The sequence below is a fragment of the Salmo salar genome, chromosome 10, assembly GCF_965601325.2.
Source record: "Salmo salar chromosome 10, fSalSal1, whole genome shotgun sequence".
In the NCBI taxonomy this organism is placed as follows: Eukaryota; Metazoa; Chordata; class Actinopteri; order Salmoniformes; family Salmonidae; genus Salmo; species Salmo salar.
This window is the reverse complement of record NC_138300.1, coordinates 125,568,808-125,586,585: the sequence shown is the minus strand read 5'-3', so window position 1 is coordinate 125,586,585 and position 17,778 is coordinate 125,568,808. Positions and strand designations below refer to the sequence as shown.

Below are 17,778 nucleotides of genomic sequence, written 5' to 3'. Positions count from 1 at the left end.
TCTCAAAGTGCTGTACAGAAACCCAGCCTAAAACCCCAAACAGCAAGCAATGCAGGTGTAGAAGCACGGTGGCTAGGAAAAACTCCCTAGAAAGGCCAAAACCTAGGAAGAAACCTAGAGAGGAACCAGGCTATGAGGGGTGGCCAGTCCTCTTCTGGCTGTGCCGGGTGGAGATTATAACAGCACATGGCCTAGATGTTCAAATGTTCATAAATGACCAGCATTGTCAAATAATAATAATCATAGTAGTTGTCGAGGGTGCAACAAGTCAGTATGGCACTATGGTGTTGAACGCTGAGCTGTAGTCAATGAACAGCATTCTCACATAGGTGTTCCTTTTGTCTGGGTGAGAAAGGGCAGTGTGGAGTGTGATTGAGATTGCATCATCTGTGGATCTGTTGGGGTGGTATGCGAATTGGAGTGGGTCTAGGGTTTCTGGGATGATGGTGTTGATGTGAGCCATGACCAGCCTTTCAAAGCACTTCATGGCTACAGACGTGAGTGCTACGGGTCGGTAGTCATTTAGGCAGGTTACCTTCACTTCCTTGGGCACAGGGACTATGGTGGTCTGCTTGAAACATGTAGGTATTACAGACTCAGTCAGGGAGAGGTTGAAAATGTCAGTGAAGACATTTGATTGCTTGTCTGCGCATGCTTTGAGTACACGTCCTGGTAATCCGTCTGGCCCAGTGGCTTTGTGAATGTTGACCTGTTTAAAGGTTTTGTTCACATCGGCTACTGAGAGCGTTATCACACAGTCATCCAGAACAGCTGGTGCTCTCGTGCATGCTTCAGTGTTGCTTGCCTCGAAGCGAGCATAAAAAGGCATTTAGCTCGTCTGGTAGGCTCACGTCACTGGGTTTCCCTTTGTTGTCCGTAATAGTTTGCAAGCCCTGCCACGTTCGACATCGGCTCTGACGCTTGTAGTAGGATTCAATCTTAATCCTGTATTGACCCTTTGCTTGTTTGATGGTTCGTCTGAGGGCATAGTGGGATTTCTTATAAGCGTCCGGATTAGTCTCCCACTCCTTGAAAGCGGCAGCTGTAGCCTTTAGCTCGATACGGATGTTGCCTGAAATCCATGGCTTCCGGTTGGGATATGTACGTACAGTCACTGTGGGGACGATGTCGTCGATGCACTTATTGATGAAGCCGATGACTGAGGAGGTGTATTTCTCAATGCCATTGGATGAATCCCGGAACATATTCCAGTCTGTGCTACCAAAACAGTCCTGTAGCGTAGCATCAGCATCATCTGACCACTTCCGTATTGAGCGAGTCACTGGTACTTCCTGCTTTAGTTTTTGCTTGTAAACAGGAGGATACAATTATGGTCAGATTTGTCAAATGGAGGGCGAGGGAGAGCTTTGTATGCATTTCTGTGTGTGGAGTAAAAGGTGGTCTAGGATTTTTTTTTCTCTGGTTGCACATGTGACATGCTGGTAAAAATGTGGTAAAAGTGATGCATTAAAGTCCTCGTAGTGGCCTGCATTAAAGTCCTCGGCCACTACGAGCGCTGCTTCTGAGTGAGCATTTTCTTCTTTGCTTATGGCCTTATAGAGTTGGTTGAGTGCAGTCTTAGTGCCAGCATCGCTCTGTGGTGGTAAATAGATGCCTACGAATAATATAGATGAGAACTCTCTTGGTAGATAGTGTGGTCTACAGCTTATCATAAGGTACTCTACCTCAGGCGAACAATACCTCAAGACTTCTTTAATATTAGCTGTTATTGCCAAAGAGACACACACCCCCACCCCTCGTCTTACCAGAGGTAGCTTCTCTGTTCTTCCGGGGTATGGAAAATCCCGCTAGCTCTATATTGTCCGTATCTTAGTTCAGCCACGTCTCGGTGAAACATAAGATGTTACAGTTTTTAATGTCCCGTTGGATAATCTTAATAATATCAATTTTATTTTCCAATGATTGCACGTTAGCAAGAAGGATGGAAGGCAGTGGGAGTTTACTCGCTCGCCTCCGGATTCCCAGAAGGATCCCCGATCTGCGTCCCCTTTTCCGGCGTCTTTTCTTCACGCAAAAGGTGCGTATCTGGGCCTGTTCCAGTGAAAGCAGGATATCCTTCTCGTCGGACTCGTTAAAAGGAAAATGTTTCTTCCAGTCCGCAGTGAGTAATCGCTGTTCTGATGTCCAGAAGTTATTTTCGGTCATAAGAGGCGATAGCAGCAACATTAGGTACACAATAAGTAAAAAAAAATAAAAAATTGTTTAAAAAATATATGTTACACAAAAAAAATAACAAAATAGCACAATTGGTTTGGAGAATGTAAAACGTCAGCCATGTTCTTCAGCGCCATCTTGAAGTCTATCAGGATAGGCAGGTCAGCCACCAGACAGACAGAACCGTGCACTAGGCCTATCTATTGGCAATCAAAAAGCTGCATCTCACAATTTATTGGCTTGCAATGTCTCGCGGCTAGGATATTCTACACGCAACAGACGGAAGAGTGAACACACACTTGCAACATAATTGGCGTAATGAATAGGCCCTGAGGCAAGTCAGAGTTTATGAGAGAGGAGGGGGCAGGCAGAAAAAAAAACCCATTGTGATCGTGTTTTGGTAATCTGTCTTGTACGCCTCTCAAATTCACCAGTTCACCTCTTCCTCTCTGGTTTTATTTAATGTACACAACTTTCCCAAGACCTTTATAGCCATATAGTCTAATTAGGCTGTAACTTGGCTATATACACACACAGGATACCAGTACTGAGTCCATGTGCAGGGGTATGAGGTAATAACATGGCTATATACACAGGGTACCAGTACTGAGTCCATGTGCAGGGGTATGAGGTAATAACATGGCTATATACACAGGGTACCAGTACTGAGTCCATGTGCAGGGGTATGAGGTAATAACATGGTTATATACACAGGGTACCAGTACTGAGTCCATGTGCAGGGGTATGAGGTAATAACATGGCTATATACACAGGGTACCAGTACTGAGTCCATGTGCAGGGGTATGAGGTAATAACATGGTTATATACACAGGGTACCAGTACTGAGTCCATGTGCAGGGGTATGGGGTAATAACATGGCTATATACACAGGGTACCAGTACTGAGTCCATGTGCAGGGGTATGAGGTAATAACATGGCTATATACACAGGGTACCAGTACTGAGTCCATGTGCAGGGGTATGAGGTAATAACATGGCTATATACACAGGGTACCAGTACTGAGTCATATATAGGGGTATGAGGTAATAACATGGCTATATACACAGGGTACCAGTACTGAGTCCATGTGCAGGGGTACGAGGTAATAACATGGCTATATATACAGGGAGTACCAGTACTGAGTCCATGTGCAGGGGTATGAGGTAATAACATGGCTATATACACAGGGTACCAGTACTGAGTCCATGTGCAGGGGTATGAGGTAATAACATGGCTATATACACAGGGTACCAGTACTGAGTCCATGTGCAGGGGTACGAGGTAATTTACGTAAATATGTACATATTGGTAACGATAAAGTCACTAGGCAACAGGATAGATAAACAGTAACAGCAGCATATGTGATAATCCCCCCCCCAAAAAAGGGTCAATGCAGATAGTTAAATAGTTAGTCTGGGTAGCTATTGGTTAACCATTTATCAGTCTTATGGCTCGGTGGTAGAAGCTGTTCAGGGTTCTGTTGGTTCTAGACTTGGTGCATCGATTCCGCAGATTCTGTTGACATAGTCGAGGCACGGTTCGTTCACAAGAACGGAGAGAAGACCAGAGAAACGCAGACCTTCTGAGCGGAGCCAGTCAGCACTTTCAAACTATCTAACCATTAACGGAATTGTTTTAAACCTGGATGTTTTATGCCATTTTATGAGGCATGTCTTAACTTATTTCAAAGTAGCCTAGTCAAAATCCTGGTTTCAAAGTAGCCTAGCCAAAATCCTGGTTTCAAAGCAGCCTAGCCAAAATCCTGGTTTCAAAGCAGCCTAGCCAAAATCCTGGTTTCAAAGTAGCCTAGCCAAAATCCTGGTTTCAAAGTAGCCTAGCCAAAATCCTGGTTTCAAAGCAGCCTAGCCAAAATCCTGGTTTCAAAGCAGCCTAGCCAAAATCCTGGTTTCAAAGCAGCCTAGCCAAAATCCTGGTTTCAAAGCAGCCTAGCCAAAATCCTGGTTTCAAAGCAGCCTAGTCAGAATCCTGGTTTCAAAGCAGCCTAGTCAGAATCCTGGTTTCAAAGCAGCCTAGTCAAAATCCTGGTTTCAAAGTAGCCAAAATCCTGGTTTCAAAGTAGCCAAAATCCTGGTTTCAAAGTAGCCAAAATCCTGGTTTCAAAGCAGCCAAAATCCTGGTTTCAAAGCAGCCAAAATCCTGGTTTCAAAGTAGCCAAAATCCTGGTTTCAAAGCAGCCAAAATCCTGGTTTCAAAGTAGCCTAGCCAAAATCCTGGTTTCAAAGCAGCCTAGCCAAAATCCTGGTTTCAAAGCAGCCTGGCCAAAATCCTGGTTTCAAAGCAGCCTAGCCAAAATCCTGGTTTCAAAGCAGCCTAGCCAGAATCCTGGTTTCAAAGTAGCGAAAATCCTGGTTTCAAAGTAGCCTAGTCAAAATCCTGGTTTCAAAGTAGCCAAAATCCTGGTTTCAAAGTAGCCAAAATCCTGGTTTCAAAGTAGCCAAAATCCTGGTTTCAAAGCAGCCAAAATCCTGGTTTCAAAGCAGCCAAAATCCTGGTTTCAAAGCAGCCAAAATCCTGGTTTCAAAGCAGCCAAAATCCTGGTTTCAAAGCAGCCAAAATCCTGGTTTCAAAGCAGCCAAAATCCGACCATATAAATGCTGAGGGAATGACTGTATTAACATTGCCTTCCATTAAAAACAGTTTTTTTCTCTCATGTTCTATTGGTTTACAAAATCAACCTTCTTTCAATATCCAGCAGCCAAAGGCAACCCATGCTAGCTAGTCGTTGCATTTTCAAATATTTCCTCTTTATACATATATAACAAAGGTCATCTCTGTCTCATTAACCCGTTCTCATGTGAGGTACACTTTGAAAGTCTACCGCCGTGTGGTCATCGCTGAGCTTTAATGTGAAGCAATAATAGTTTATGAACACTTGAAGCTAAACATTCTGATCTGTTGCATCATCTTTGTTGCTTTCGGGACAAAAAGTTATTGTCCCTGAACCGTCCCAGAAGTCTGTCCGGAACCGTCCCAGGAGTCTGTCCGGAACCGTCCCAGGAGTCTGTCCGGAACCGTCCCAGGAGTCTGTCCGGAACCGTCCCAGGAGTCAGATCGGGAACCGTCCCAGGAGTCTGTCCGGAACCGTCCCAGGAGTCTGTCCGGAACCGTCCCAGGAGTCTGTCCGGAACCGTCCCAGGAGTCTGTCCGGAACCGTCCCAGGAGTCTGTCCGGAACCGTCCCAGGAGTCTGTCCGGAACCGTCCCAGGAGTCTGTCCGGAACCGTCCCAGGAGTCTGTCCGGAACCGTCCCAGGAGTCTGTCCGGAACCGTCCCAGGAGTCTGTCCGGAACCGTCCCAGGAGTCTGTCCGGAACCGTCCCAGAGTCTGTCCGGAACCGTCCCAGAAGTCTGTCCGGAACCGTCCCAGATGTATATTTATCATCCCGGGAAGATGGGACGCCTTTAAATTTTAAGCCCAGCCTTCACAAGGCTCCGTTTTACGCCCCATCTTATTCCTTATCTAACCCCCTTGGTCTCCAAATTCCACTGATTATACACAGAGCAACATATATATGCGTTTGTGGGACCAATAAGAAGAGCTGATATTTACGTGTGAGACTTGATGGTGGGTGGCAGCTGCTTGTAGTCTCCAGCCAGGATACACTTCCTGCCTCTGAGCAGAGCGATCCAGCAAGAGCTCTCCAGCGCCTGGGCACACTCATCGATCACCACCCAGTCAAAATGGTCCACGGGTAGGTTCTTCAGAGGGCCACCATCATTAGCACCTGGAGACAACACAGACAGGTAATATTACATTGTTCAATAGGACACCATCGAGTCAAAATGGAGACATAGGGTTGTGTTCGTTAGGCACCAAAGGGAAGAAAACAGACTGAAATAGGAAAGGGGCTACGAGGACTTGTTCAAATCAGAAAGACACATTTTCCTTCTTTTTTGTTGTTGTTGCAAAACATTTTTGAAACGTTTTATAGTGTGTGCCCCTAATGAACAACTGTTGATATCCACCATCACTCACCTGTGTTAGTAGCAAGAACAACATCAGCACGTTTGAGGACCTCAGCAATGGCTGTAGCTTCCCTGGTCCTCAGCTCTTTCCTCAGCTCTCCTACCTCCCTCTTCAGGTGGATCCGATCTCGTTTGTCATTCATCTTCTTCATCCCCATCTTCACCATACATTGAGAAAACACAACAATAGCAAAACCTAGAAGCCTTCCAATACATCATGAAAAATACACACAGAGAAAATGACCTGATTATCTAAGTCTAAAAGTATTGCGCAAATCCGAATGCGACGAGCTGGGAGCTGATCAATGATTTAACATGTAGAATTTCTGGACATTGATATACTGTAATACAGTACCAGTCAAATGTTTGGACACACCTACTGATTCAAGGGTTTTTCTTTATTTTTACTATTTTCTACATTGTAGAATAGTAGTGAAGACATCGAAGTTATTAAATAACACATATGGAATTATGTAGTAAACAAAAAAGTGTAAAACAAATATATTTTATATTTGAAGAATCTCAAATATAAAATATATTTTGATTTGTTTAACAGTTGTTTTTGGTTACTACGTGATTCCATATGTGTTATTTCATAGTTTTGATGTCTTCACTATTATTCTACAATGTAGAAAATAGTAAAAATAAAGAAAAACCCTTGAATGAGTAGGTGTGTCCAAACATTTGACTGGTACTGTATTACAGTAACTTCTGATACCAAAATATCTGTTATCATAATTTACCAGTCAAATAAATAGAGAACATTCTGGTATCTACTGGAAATTCATCATACTCACATAAAGATGTGATTTGTCATTGATACCATATTATCAATACTCACAAAAGCTTTGTCAATGTCTTTGCGTATGTCAGCGATGATGTTGGTGTTGTCACTGTGAGCGAGGACGGCGTCTAGCGAGTGTTTCTGAATGGACTCTAGCAGGCGGGCAGGGTGGCCCAGTCTCAGGACCTTAGCTTTGGCCTTAGCCAGGCGCTCTACCAGGTTATCCACCGCCACGTTAGAACCAGCACAGCACAGGACCTACGGGACAAACAGAGAAATAAAACAGAGAAAAACATTCAAATAAAATTACTGTAAAATGCTTACTTACAAGCCCTTAATTCTATTTCTTGAACTGCATTGTTGGTTAAGAAAATATTTAATAAAGTAAAAAATTAAAATTAACAACAAAATAAGAATAACGAGGGTATATATGTACAGGGGGTGCCGGTACCGAGTCAATGTGCGGGTTGGGTGACAAGTATTTAGGGCCTTCCTCTGATACCGCCTATTATACAGGTCCAGGATGGCAGGAAGCTTGGCCCCAGTGATGTACTGGGCCGTACGCACTACCCTCTACAGACTCGGTCAGGGAGAGATTGAAAATGTCAGTTAAGAAACTTGCCAGTTGGTCGGCGCATGCTCTGAGTACACGTCCTGGTAATCCGTCTGGCCCCGCGGCCTTGTGAATGTTGACCTGTTCAAAGGTCTTGATCACATCACCTACGTAGAGCGTGATCACACAGTCGTCCGGTACAGCTGGTGCTCTCATGCATACTTCAGTGTTGCTTGCTTTGAAGCGAGCATAAAAGACATTTAGCTCGTCTGGTAAACTCGCGTAAACTGGGCAGCTCGCGGCTGGGTTTCCCTTTGTAGTCTGTAATAGTTTGCAAGCCCTGCCACATCCGACGAGCGTCAGAGTCGGTGTAGTATGATCTTAGTCCTGTATTGACGCTTGGCCTGTTTGACGGTTCGTCTGAGGGGGATAGCGGGATTTCTTATAAGCGTCCGGATTAGTGTCCCAATCCTTGAAAGCGGCAGCTCTACCCTTTAGCTCAGTGTAGATCTTGCCTGTGATCCATGGCTTCTGGTTGGGGTATGTAGCTCGGTTACCAATAAGAGTCTAAATCTGGCCCAAGTGTGACTAACAAAACAATCAAGCCATTATTATGATTACAAAGGATTACCTAAACCATATTTAAAAGGGATAACTAAAACCAGATTTAAAGGGATAACTAAAACCATATTTAAAGGGATAACTAAAACCATATTTAAAAGGGATAACCTAAACCAGATTTAAAAGGGATAACCTAAACCAGATTTAAAGGGATAACCTAAACCATATTTAAAAGGGATAACCTAAACCAGATTTAAAAGGGATAACCTAAACCAGATTTAAAGGGATAACCTAAACCAGATTTAAAGGGATAACCTAAACCAGATTTAAAGGGATAACCTAAACCAGATTTAAAGGGATAACCTAAACCAGATTTAAAGGGATAACCTAAACCATATTTAAAGGGATAACTAAAACCAGATTTTAAAGGGATAACCTAAACCAGATTTAAAGGGATAACCTAAACCAGATTTAAAGCCAGATTCTGCAATTTATTGACTTGTGTGCCATAAAATTGTCAATGCTTGATAATTCTCTTGATAAGAACGGACACACCAATGTACTGTATGACATAATCTCTACCTTCTGTCCCTGTTTGACCGCTTGCAGGATGATTTCCACCACAGTGGTTGTCTTGCCGGTGCCTGGCGGTCCGTGTATTACAGCTACCTCTCTTTGAGACAGAGCAAACGACACCGCCTGTCTCTGAGACTCATCCAGACCAGTGTTCAGGAAAGACAGATCATCTGAACAAAGAAGAGAGAGAATTGTCAATCTTATATTTGCATCTGAGAGTTGTGAATATTTTTTTTCTGATGTCCAAAAATCACAAAAAGGCAATCATTTTCACATTCTTCTATTTCAGAGAGTATAATTCCAGATCTCGTGTGATACAGCAAGCTCATAACATATTCCTGAGAGGAAACCTTACTTGGTTGTGATATAGAGCCAGGTTCTGAATAGCCAAAGAGAACGCTGATCAAATCGGCAGCTGGTCCACTGCTGTACCCATTCAGAGTGTTCAAGGCCCTGTGGACAACAAGTAACGGAATAGGTTAGGATTAGAGTTAGGTTAGTGTTAAGGTCAGGAGGGTAACGGTTAAACTCAGGCATTGGTTTTCTTACGAACTTTTTCATGCGTTTGTATGTGACATCGTTAGCCAGCTTCATGAGGTTGTACAAAGCGTCCGTGTCCAGGTTGAGCCCGTCTGGCGAGTCCTCACAGGCCACGGTTACAGCCGACTGACTGATGCGGGTCACGACACCAGTACACAGCTGGGAGGACGGCTTACAGCCATCCAGGTCATACAGACCCACTATGTCTCCTGCGACCACAGACAAACCAATCAGAGAGTTAGTTTAGTCTATGTAAATAGCCTTTTCATAGACTTGTTTGTGCTTTTTTTGCCAACTCCAAATGGCCACAGGAGTTGGCAGGACATCAAATATATGGAACCAGGCTTGTCTTACATACAGTAGATAAATAAAGACGGCTAGACCATAAGCTATGATATTCAACGCTCTTACCGGGTCCAAAGTTGTTGCTAGGCAGCACAGAGACGCCCATGTGTTTTCTGGGTTCTAGAAGGAGGAGTGATCGTCCATAAAGGCCAGTCGACTGGCTTCCTATCTGCAGCTTCAGAAGACAAACGCCTTTACTCTGGAGATCTTTCAGAGAGATATTCTCCTGCCATAGCCTGGAGGTACACAACAAGAGGAAACATTCAGATTCGGGAACGCTTCAATGTCCTCAATGAGGCAATTCATTTAGCAACGAACGCAATACATTCTGACCAAAACATCTTTAAAAACAACAGAAAGGAAACATGGTTAGTTTTGCATGGTTCCGTTGGATGGGGTCTTCAATACAAAACGACACCGGTTATGGAAGGAGCCAGGGGCCACATTCTGGCTCCTGGGGGCCACATTCTGGCTCCTGGGGGGCCACATTCTGGCTCCTGGGGGGCCACATTCTGGCTCCTGGGGGGCCACATTCTGGCTCCTGGGGGGCCACATTCTGGCTCCTGGGGGGCCATATTCTGGCTCCTGGGGGTGGGGGCCATATTCTGGCTCCTGGGGGGCCACATTCTGGCTCCTGGGGGGCCACATTCTGGCTCCTGGGGGGCCACATTCTGGCTCCTGGGGGGCCACATTCTGGCTCCTGGGGGGCCACATTCTGGCTCCTGGGGGCCATATGTATGACGCATTGTGACCTAAAAGGCAAAACTCATGTTAACTCAACACTGAGACACTTGTATTGTACACTGGTTGTCGGACGTGAAGGATTTCCTTTAGACACCCGACAAGGGCCAAATCCCCGTCATACGCATGAAGAAAAGATGGAGACATCGGGGTCGTAGGTCGGGGTGACTTGTAAGAATTCGACTGCGAGTGGGTAACCCGCCTCTACCATCCGTTCTATTGGCCAACGTGCAATCACTGGAGAATAAACCGGATGAGCTCCGATCAACGGGACATTAACAACTGTACTATCTTATGTTTCACGAGTCGTGGCTGAACGACGACATGGATAACATGCAGCTGGCTGGGTTTACGCTGCATCGGCAAGAGAGAACATACAGCTGGCTTCGGTAAGACAAAGGGTGGCGGTCTGTGTGTATTTCTAAATAACAGCTGGTGCACGAAATCTAATACTAATGAAGTCTCAATACTCGCCTGAGGTAGAGTACCTTATGATAAGCTGTAGACCACACTCAATGTATAAGGCCATAAGCAAACAAGAACATTATCATTCAGAGGCGGCGCTCCTAGTGGCCGGGGACTTTAATGCAGGGAAACTTAAAATCTGTTTTACCTCATTTCTACCAGCATGTTACATGTGCAACCAGAGAAAAAAAAAGTAAAATAAAACTCTTGACCACCTTTACACACAGAGATGCGTACAAAGCTCTCCCTCCATTTGGCAAATCTGACCATAACTCTATCCTCCTGATTCCTGCTTACAAGCAAAAACTAAAGCAGGAAGTACCAGTGACTCGCTCAATACGGAAGTGGTCAGATGAAGCAGATGCTAAGCTACAGGACTGTTTTGCTAGCACAGACTGGAATATGTTCCAGGATTCATCCAATGGCATTGAGGAGTTCACCACCTCAGTCACTGGGTTTATCAATAAGTGCATCGACGACGTCGTCCCCACAGTGACTGTACGTACATATCCCAACCAGAAGCCATGGATTACAGGCAACATCCCCACTGAGCTAAAGGGTAGAGCTGCCGCTTTCAAGGAGCGGGACACTAAGAGGCTGACTACACCGCTCGCGTCACGTGCAAAATAAATGTAGAAACCTATATTATTCAATTATTGCACCCACACTGCTCGTGTGCGCCAACGAGTGTCTGCGTTGCCAAGGGATAAAATAGAAGTCATTCCTATTTCTGACGCAGATCACGCTGCAAGTCCTGCCTCTCCCATCTCCTCATTGGTTTATAGAAGCAGGTACCCACATGCCATCTCCTCATTGGTTATACCCAGGTGGGTGACTGAAAGACGAACGAGGTCGGTGGCGGTAATGCACCTAATTTATGAAAGTTGCCAATCACAATATAAAGTCCAGAGAAGAAAAAGCCTGGAAGGAGGAGAGATGACTACGATTCGGTTTACTGTTTTGTGTGTGGATTAGTTGGCAGAGTAGAGGACATTCTGCATTTCAGGTAAAATAACAACTCAATGTTTATATCCCAGGACAAATTAGCTAGCAACAGCAAGCTAGCTAAATAGGACAAATTAGCTAGCAACAGCAAGCTAACTAAATAGGACAAATTAGTTAGCAAGTGCAAGCTAGCTAGCTAAATTGCCATAAAGGTTTAATGCTTTTCAACATGTCCCCAAATTAATGTAATTGGTTCAAAGACTGTTTTGATATTTTAACCTGCGTGTCGTGATCGCGTTTGGTGTGGGGGGGACAAAATACATTTATGCACGATGGCGCACGCACCCAGCCGGTTTGGGTTCCGTGTAATCCGGACGCTTATAAGAAATCCCACTATGCCCTCTGAACCATCAAACAGGCAAAGCGTCAATACAGGACTAAGATTGAATCCTGCTACACCGGCTCTGACGCTCGTTGGATGTGGCAGGGCTTGCAAACTATTACGGACTACAAAGGGAAGCACAGCCATGAGCTGCCCAGTGACATTAGCCTACCAGACAAGCTAAATGACTTCTATGCTCGCTTCAAGGCAAGCAACACTGAGGCTTGCATGAGAGCACCAGCTGTTCCGGACGACTGTGTGATCACGCTCTCTGCAGCCGGTGTGAATAAGACCTTTAAACAGGGCAACATTCACAAGGCTGCAGGGCCAGACGGATTACCAGGATGTGTGCTTCGAGCATGCGCAGACCAACTGGTAAGTGTCTTCACTGACATTTTCAATCTGTCCCTGACCAAGTCTGTAATACCAACATGTTTCAAGCAGACCACCATAGTCCCTGTGCCCAACAACACCAAGGTAACCTGCCTAAATGACTACCGACCCGTAGCACTCACGTCTGTAGCCATGAAGTGCTTTGAAAGGCTGGTCATGGATCACACCAACACCATCATATTCCCAGAAACCCTAGACCCACTCCAATTTGCATTCCGCCCCAAAAGATCCACAGATAATGTAATCGCCATTGCACTCCACACTGCCCTTTCCCACCTGGACAAAGGGAACACCTACGCGATGAATGCTGTTCATTGACTACAGCTCAGCGTTCAACACCATAGTGCCCTCTAAGCTCATCACTAAGCTAAGGACCCTGGGACTAAACACCTCCCTCTGCAACTGGATCCTGGACTTCCTGATGGGCCGCCTCCAGGTGGTAACGGTAGGCAACAACATCTATCTGTCATGCTGATGCTCAACACGGGAGCCCCTAAGTGGTGCGTGCTCAGTCCCCTCCTGTATTCCCTGTTCACCCACGACAAGCACAACTCCAACACCATCATTAAGTTTGCTGACGACACAACAGTTGTAGGCCTGATCACCGACAATGATAAGAGCCTATAGGGAGGAGGTCAGAGACCTGGCCGTTGGTTCCAGGACAACAACCTCTCCCTCAACATGATCAAGACAAAGGAGATGATCGTGGACTACAGGAGAAGGAGGGCTGATCACGCCCCCATTCTCATCGACGGGTCTGTAGTGGAGCAGGTTGAGAGCTTCAAGTTCCTTGGTGTCCACATCACCAACGAACTGCCATGGTCCAAACACACCAAGACAGTCGTGAAGAGGGCACGACAACGCCTATAGACTGAAAAGATTTGGCATGGTTCCTCATATCCTCAAAAAGTTCTACAGCTGCACCATCGAGAGCATCCTGAATGGTTGCATCACCGCCTGGTATGGCAACTGCTCGGACTCTGCCTGCAAGGAACTACAGAGGGTAGTGTGTACGGCCCAGTACCGCACTGCAAGTGGTACCAGAGAGCCAAGTCTAGGACCAAAAGGCTTCTTAATAACTTCTACCCCCAATAACATATAACACTCCTGAACAGCTAACCAAATGGCTACCCGGACTATTTGCATTCAGCATTTCACTGTAAGGTTTACTACACCTGTTGTATTCAGCATTTCACTGTGAGGTCGTACTACACCTGTTGTATTCAGCATTTCTCTGTAAGGTCTACTACACCTGTTGTATTCAGCATTTCACTGTGAGGTCTACTACACCTGTTGTATTCAGCATTTCTCTGTAAGGTCTACTACACCTGTTGTATTCAGCATTTCACTGTGAGGTCTACTACACCTGTTGTATTCAGCATTTCACTGTAAGGTCCTACACCTGTTGTATTCAGCATTTCACTGTGAGGTCTACTACACCTGTTGTATTCAGCATTTCACTGTGAGGTCTACTACACCTGTTGTATTCAGCATTTTCACTGTGAGGTCTACTACACCTGTTGTATTCAGCACGTGACAAACATGATATGATTGTAGCATAATATAAGAGGTGAAATACATACTTTGTCTCCTCGATCTCTGCTTCTCTCTCCTCCTGAAGGAGCTCTAGGGTCTTGGACACAAAGCATTCCACCTCCATTTTCTCACTGAAATGACACAAGCACAAAATAAAAAGGGGTTGACTGATCTACTGAGAGCTGATTGGGTAAATAATGTCCTGCCAAACTGTAATTGGTAGGTAGCTAACGCTTACATTTAGATTCTATTTGAAGTTGTCGTACATTAGGAGCAGAAGGTTGCAACAAAACAAGCCATGCAATGAATGAACAGCTTGATTTACAACATTAAAACCCATTCAGTGTGTCTCCAACAGGCTCTCAGAGTGCTGGATAGACATCATCACTGTAACAACCTCACACAGTATGAGCTCCTGAGTTGGGAAATCTTGTATCCTTCCCCATTTCCATTCAGCCACAAGAGCATTGATGAGGTTGAGCACTGATGTTGGGCGATTAAGCCTGACTCGTAGTCGGCATTCCAATTCAGCCTAAAAATGTTCGATGGGGTTGAGGTCAGGGCTCTGTGCAAGCCAGTCAAGTTCTTCCACACCGATCTCGACAAACTATTTCTCTATGGACCTCTCTTTATGCACGGGGGCATTGTCATGCTGAAACATGAAAGTGCCTTCCTCAAACTGTTGCCACAAAGATAGAAACACAGACTCATCTAGAATGCCACTGTATGCTGTAGTAAGATTTCTCGTCACTGGAACTAAGGGGCCCGAACCAACAACAAAAAAACTGCCCAGGACCATTATAAACTTTACAGCTGGTACTATGCATTGGGGCAGGTAGCGTTCTCCTGACATCCGCCAAACCCAGATTCTTCCGTCATACTGCCAGATGGTGAAGCGCGATTCATCACTCCAGAGAACGCGTTTTCCACTGCTCCAGAGTCCAACGGCGGTGAGCTTTACACCACTCCAGCAGACGCTTGGCGCATGGTGATCTTAGGCTTGTGTGCTGCTGCTCGGCCATGGAAACCCATTTCATGAAGCTACAGACAAACAGTTATTGTGCTTAAGTTCCTTCCAAAGGCAGTTTGGAACTCGGTAGTGAGAGTTGTAACCAAGGACAGAAAATGCTTACGTGCTTCAGCACTCATGGTCCCGTTCTGTGAGCCCTACCACTTCACGGCTGAGCCGTTGTTGCTCCTAGACGTTTCCACTTCACAATAACAGCACTTACAGTTGACCGGGGAGCAGCTCTAGCAGGGCCAACATTTGTTTAACTGACTTGTTGACAAGCTGGCATCCTATGACGGTGCCACGTTTAAAGTCACTGAGCTCTTCAGTACGGGCCATTCCGCTGCCGATGTTTGTCTATTGAGATTGCATGGCTGTGTGCTCTACTTTATACACCTGTCAACAACGGGTGTGGCTGAAATAGCCAAATCCACTAATTTGAAGGGGTGTCCACATGCTTTTGTATATACAGTGCACCAACTATATAGTACCTTCACAAAAGAAATACATTAAGACATGGCTAAAGGACAATCACATAATTACTAGCTGTGTATTGACACTTTTCATGTCTGTAGCTTGTGAGGTGTGTAAAGACTTTTTGTTGATTTGATGTATTATTATGTTTTGCTCTGGGTTGTTATTGGAATTGTTTTTAATAACCAGCCAAGGGACTGCGGTTGAAAACTAGCAGGCATTTTTAGTGAAACGTTGATGAATTTTTACAAGGACAGTGAACGTTAAAAGAGCCAGCTAGCTAGGTAGGCTAACTATAGAGATATAGCTACTACTGGCATTTCATTTAAGAAAATAACACAAATAACGACAGATTAACAGTGTTAGGTAACTAGTGTAGGTAAACCCCCCCCCAAAAAAATTACCTGCTTGTTGAATCAGTTTGAGTTGAACAAATTCATTTTTTTCCTGTTCGGTGGATTAATGCGTAGTTTAGTAGTAAACATTTCTAAGTTATAGCGCCACCTGCTGAGCTGGAGTATGGGTTAGGTTGAACGTTTCTGAATCAATCTACTGACAGTTTATTTTATTTAGTACTTAAAAATATATATATTATTCTCTGTCCTTTGATTTTTCCTATAAATGTTTTATGCTGTAATATTTGCTTATTTCATTGTGCGAATTCCATGAGCAAAAGTTCTAAATACAAAACTCTTATTTTGAAAACCACATGGAGGACCAGGAAGTGTCTCTTATTCTTTTTTCTTTTTTTTTCTTCATCTGCCAGCTGTCAAACAGCTCGTACACACCATAGAGAAGGATAGAGAAAGCAATGTATGACCATATTAGAGACACATATTTCCCTCAGATTACACAGATCCAAAAAGAATTTGAAAACAAACCTGATTTTGATAAACTCCCATATCTACTGGGTGAAATACCACAGTGTGCCATCAAAGCAGGAAGATGTGTGACCTGTTGCCACAAGAAAAGGTCAACCAGTGAAGAACAAACATCATTGTAAATACAACCCATATTTATGTTTATTTATTTTCCCTTTTGTACATTAACCATTTGTACATTGTTACAACACTGTATACAGACATAATATGACATTTGTAATGTCTTTATTATGTTGAAACTTCTGTATGTGTAATGTTTACTGTTCATTTTAATTGTTTATTTCACTTTTGTTTATTATCTACCTCACTTGCTTTGGCAATGTTAACACATATTTCCCATGCCAACAAAGCCCCTTAATTGTAATTGAGAAAGCATCCCTATATCGTTTCTATAATGGCGTCTGCGCACAGGCGGCGCAATAAAGAACAATAGCAATGACGCTAACTCCGCCATGGTTCATTGGACAACGTCTACGGGAAAATGAATAGAGTTTTTGTAGGGGTTTTGGACAACTGCCAAAAATAAGGTCTTTGGTAAACACAGGCTGAGGAGATCTTAAACATTTTGGTCTATGAGATCATCTCCATCAGCTAATGTCCCTGTTTGTGAATATTGAAGCATTTATGTAATAAAAAAAAATTAAAAAAACACATAAAGCCTTCATAATTCATGAAGGTCATGTTAACTGACTGATATTATCTCATAGAACAACATTTAAAAGATTTTCTAAACCTGTGTTAATCTTGTTTTCTGTGTTTATCCCAAAACCCTATATTTCCCAAGTAATTTTCCCCATAGGAATGGCTGAACGAACCAGAGGTAACTCCTTATATGGGTTTTAGGACTACAAACTGGAGAGCTCTATTGAGGCAACCTCCATTTTGAATTAGTCTATTTTCTTCTTCTTGATTGGCTTATTCCTTCTGATGACCCTGTTGGACATGACTCCAACACGGTCACCAAGGAGGGTTCAGCCAATGAAGTTGGAAGTTCCACCCAGTTGACCACATTAAAATGGTGGAAGCCCTCAATGGCGCTGCCCTTACTAATACATGATAGTATAATACATGATAGAATATAGCCGTTTGGCTACTAGAGGCCTCTATCATTCTCTATGGTATACACAGCCACAGACCTGCGACTACAGGGGTAGAGTTGAGTGAGATTTCTAGTATATTCGTGATTTTTCACCGGTTATAATTCATATCAAAACGTTGAATTGGCTGTGGGCACCATGCATCATTGAGTGTTCAGCTGATTTGACAGCTATAACATCGTAATTCTAGCCAGACAGGAGCGGTTCTTTGCCGGAAGTCGCAAATGCTTCCGATACAGTTTCCTGTATTACACCAGCTAGAACTTGTAATTATCTGAGTGGTTAGCTAGAAATCAGTTTTTCACTTCGTGTTGGTGCAACCAACACAGTTTCCTG

General features: G+C 44.2%; 1 protein-coding gene across 1 annotated transcript in view; it reads right to left on the bottom strand.

Moving 5' to 3' along the window:
* The window catches only part of ighmbp2 (immunoglobulin mu DNA binding protein 2), a 31,429-nt gene extending 15,456 nt beyond the window's left edge, over positions 1 to 15,973 (bottom strand). Inside the window, exons 1-9 of the mRNA XM_014126092.3 lie at positions 15,869 to 15,973; positions 14,029 to 14,112; positions 9,586 to 9,755; positions 9,188 to 9,383; positions 8,990 to 9,087; positions 8,641 to 8,804; positions 7,002 to 7,202; positions 6,171 to 6,318; positions 5,745 to 5,919 (exon numbers count right to left, since the gene is read on the bottom strand). Coding sequence (XP_013981567.2) covers positions 5,745 to 5,919; positions 6,171 to 6,318; positions 7,002 to 7,202; positions 8,641 to 8,804; positions 8,990 to 9,087; positions 9,188 to 9,383; positions 9,586 to 9,755; positions 14,029 to 14,105 — 1,229 coding nt within the window. The 5' untranslated portion in view covers positions 14,106 to 14,112; positions 15,869 to 15,973. The remainder of the gene's footprint in view (positions 1 to 5,744; positions 5,920 to 6,170; positions 6,319 to 7,001; positions 7,203 to 8,640; positions 8,805 to 8,989; positions 9,088 to 9,187; positions 9,384 to 9,585; positions 9,756 to 14,028; positions 14,113 to 15,868) is intronic.
* Between the last annotated feature and the right edge of the window lie 1,805 nt (positions 15,974 to 17,778).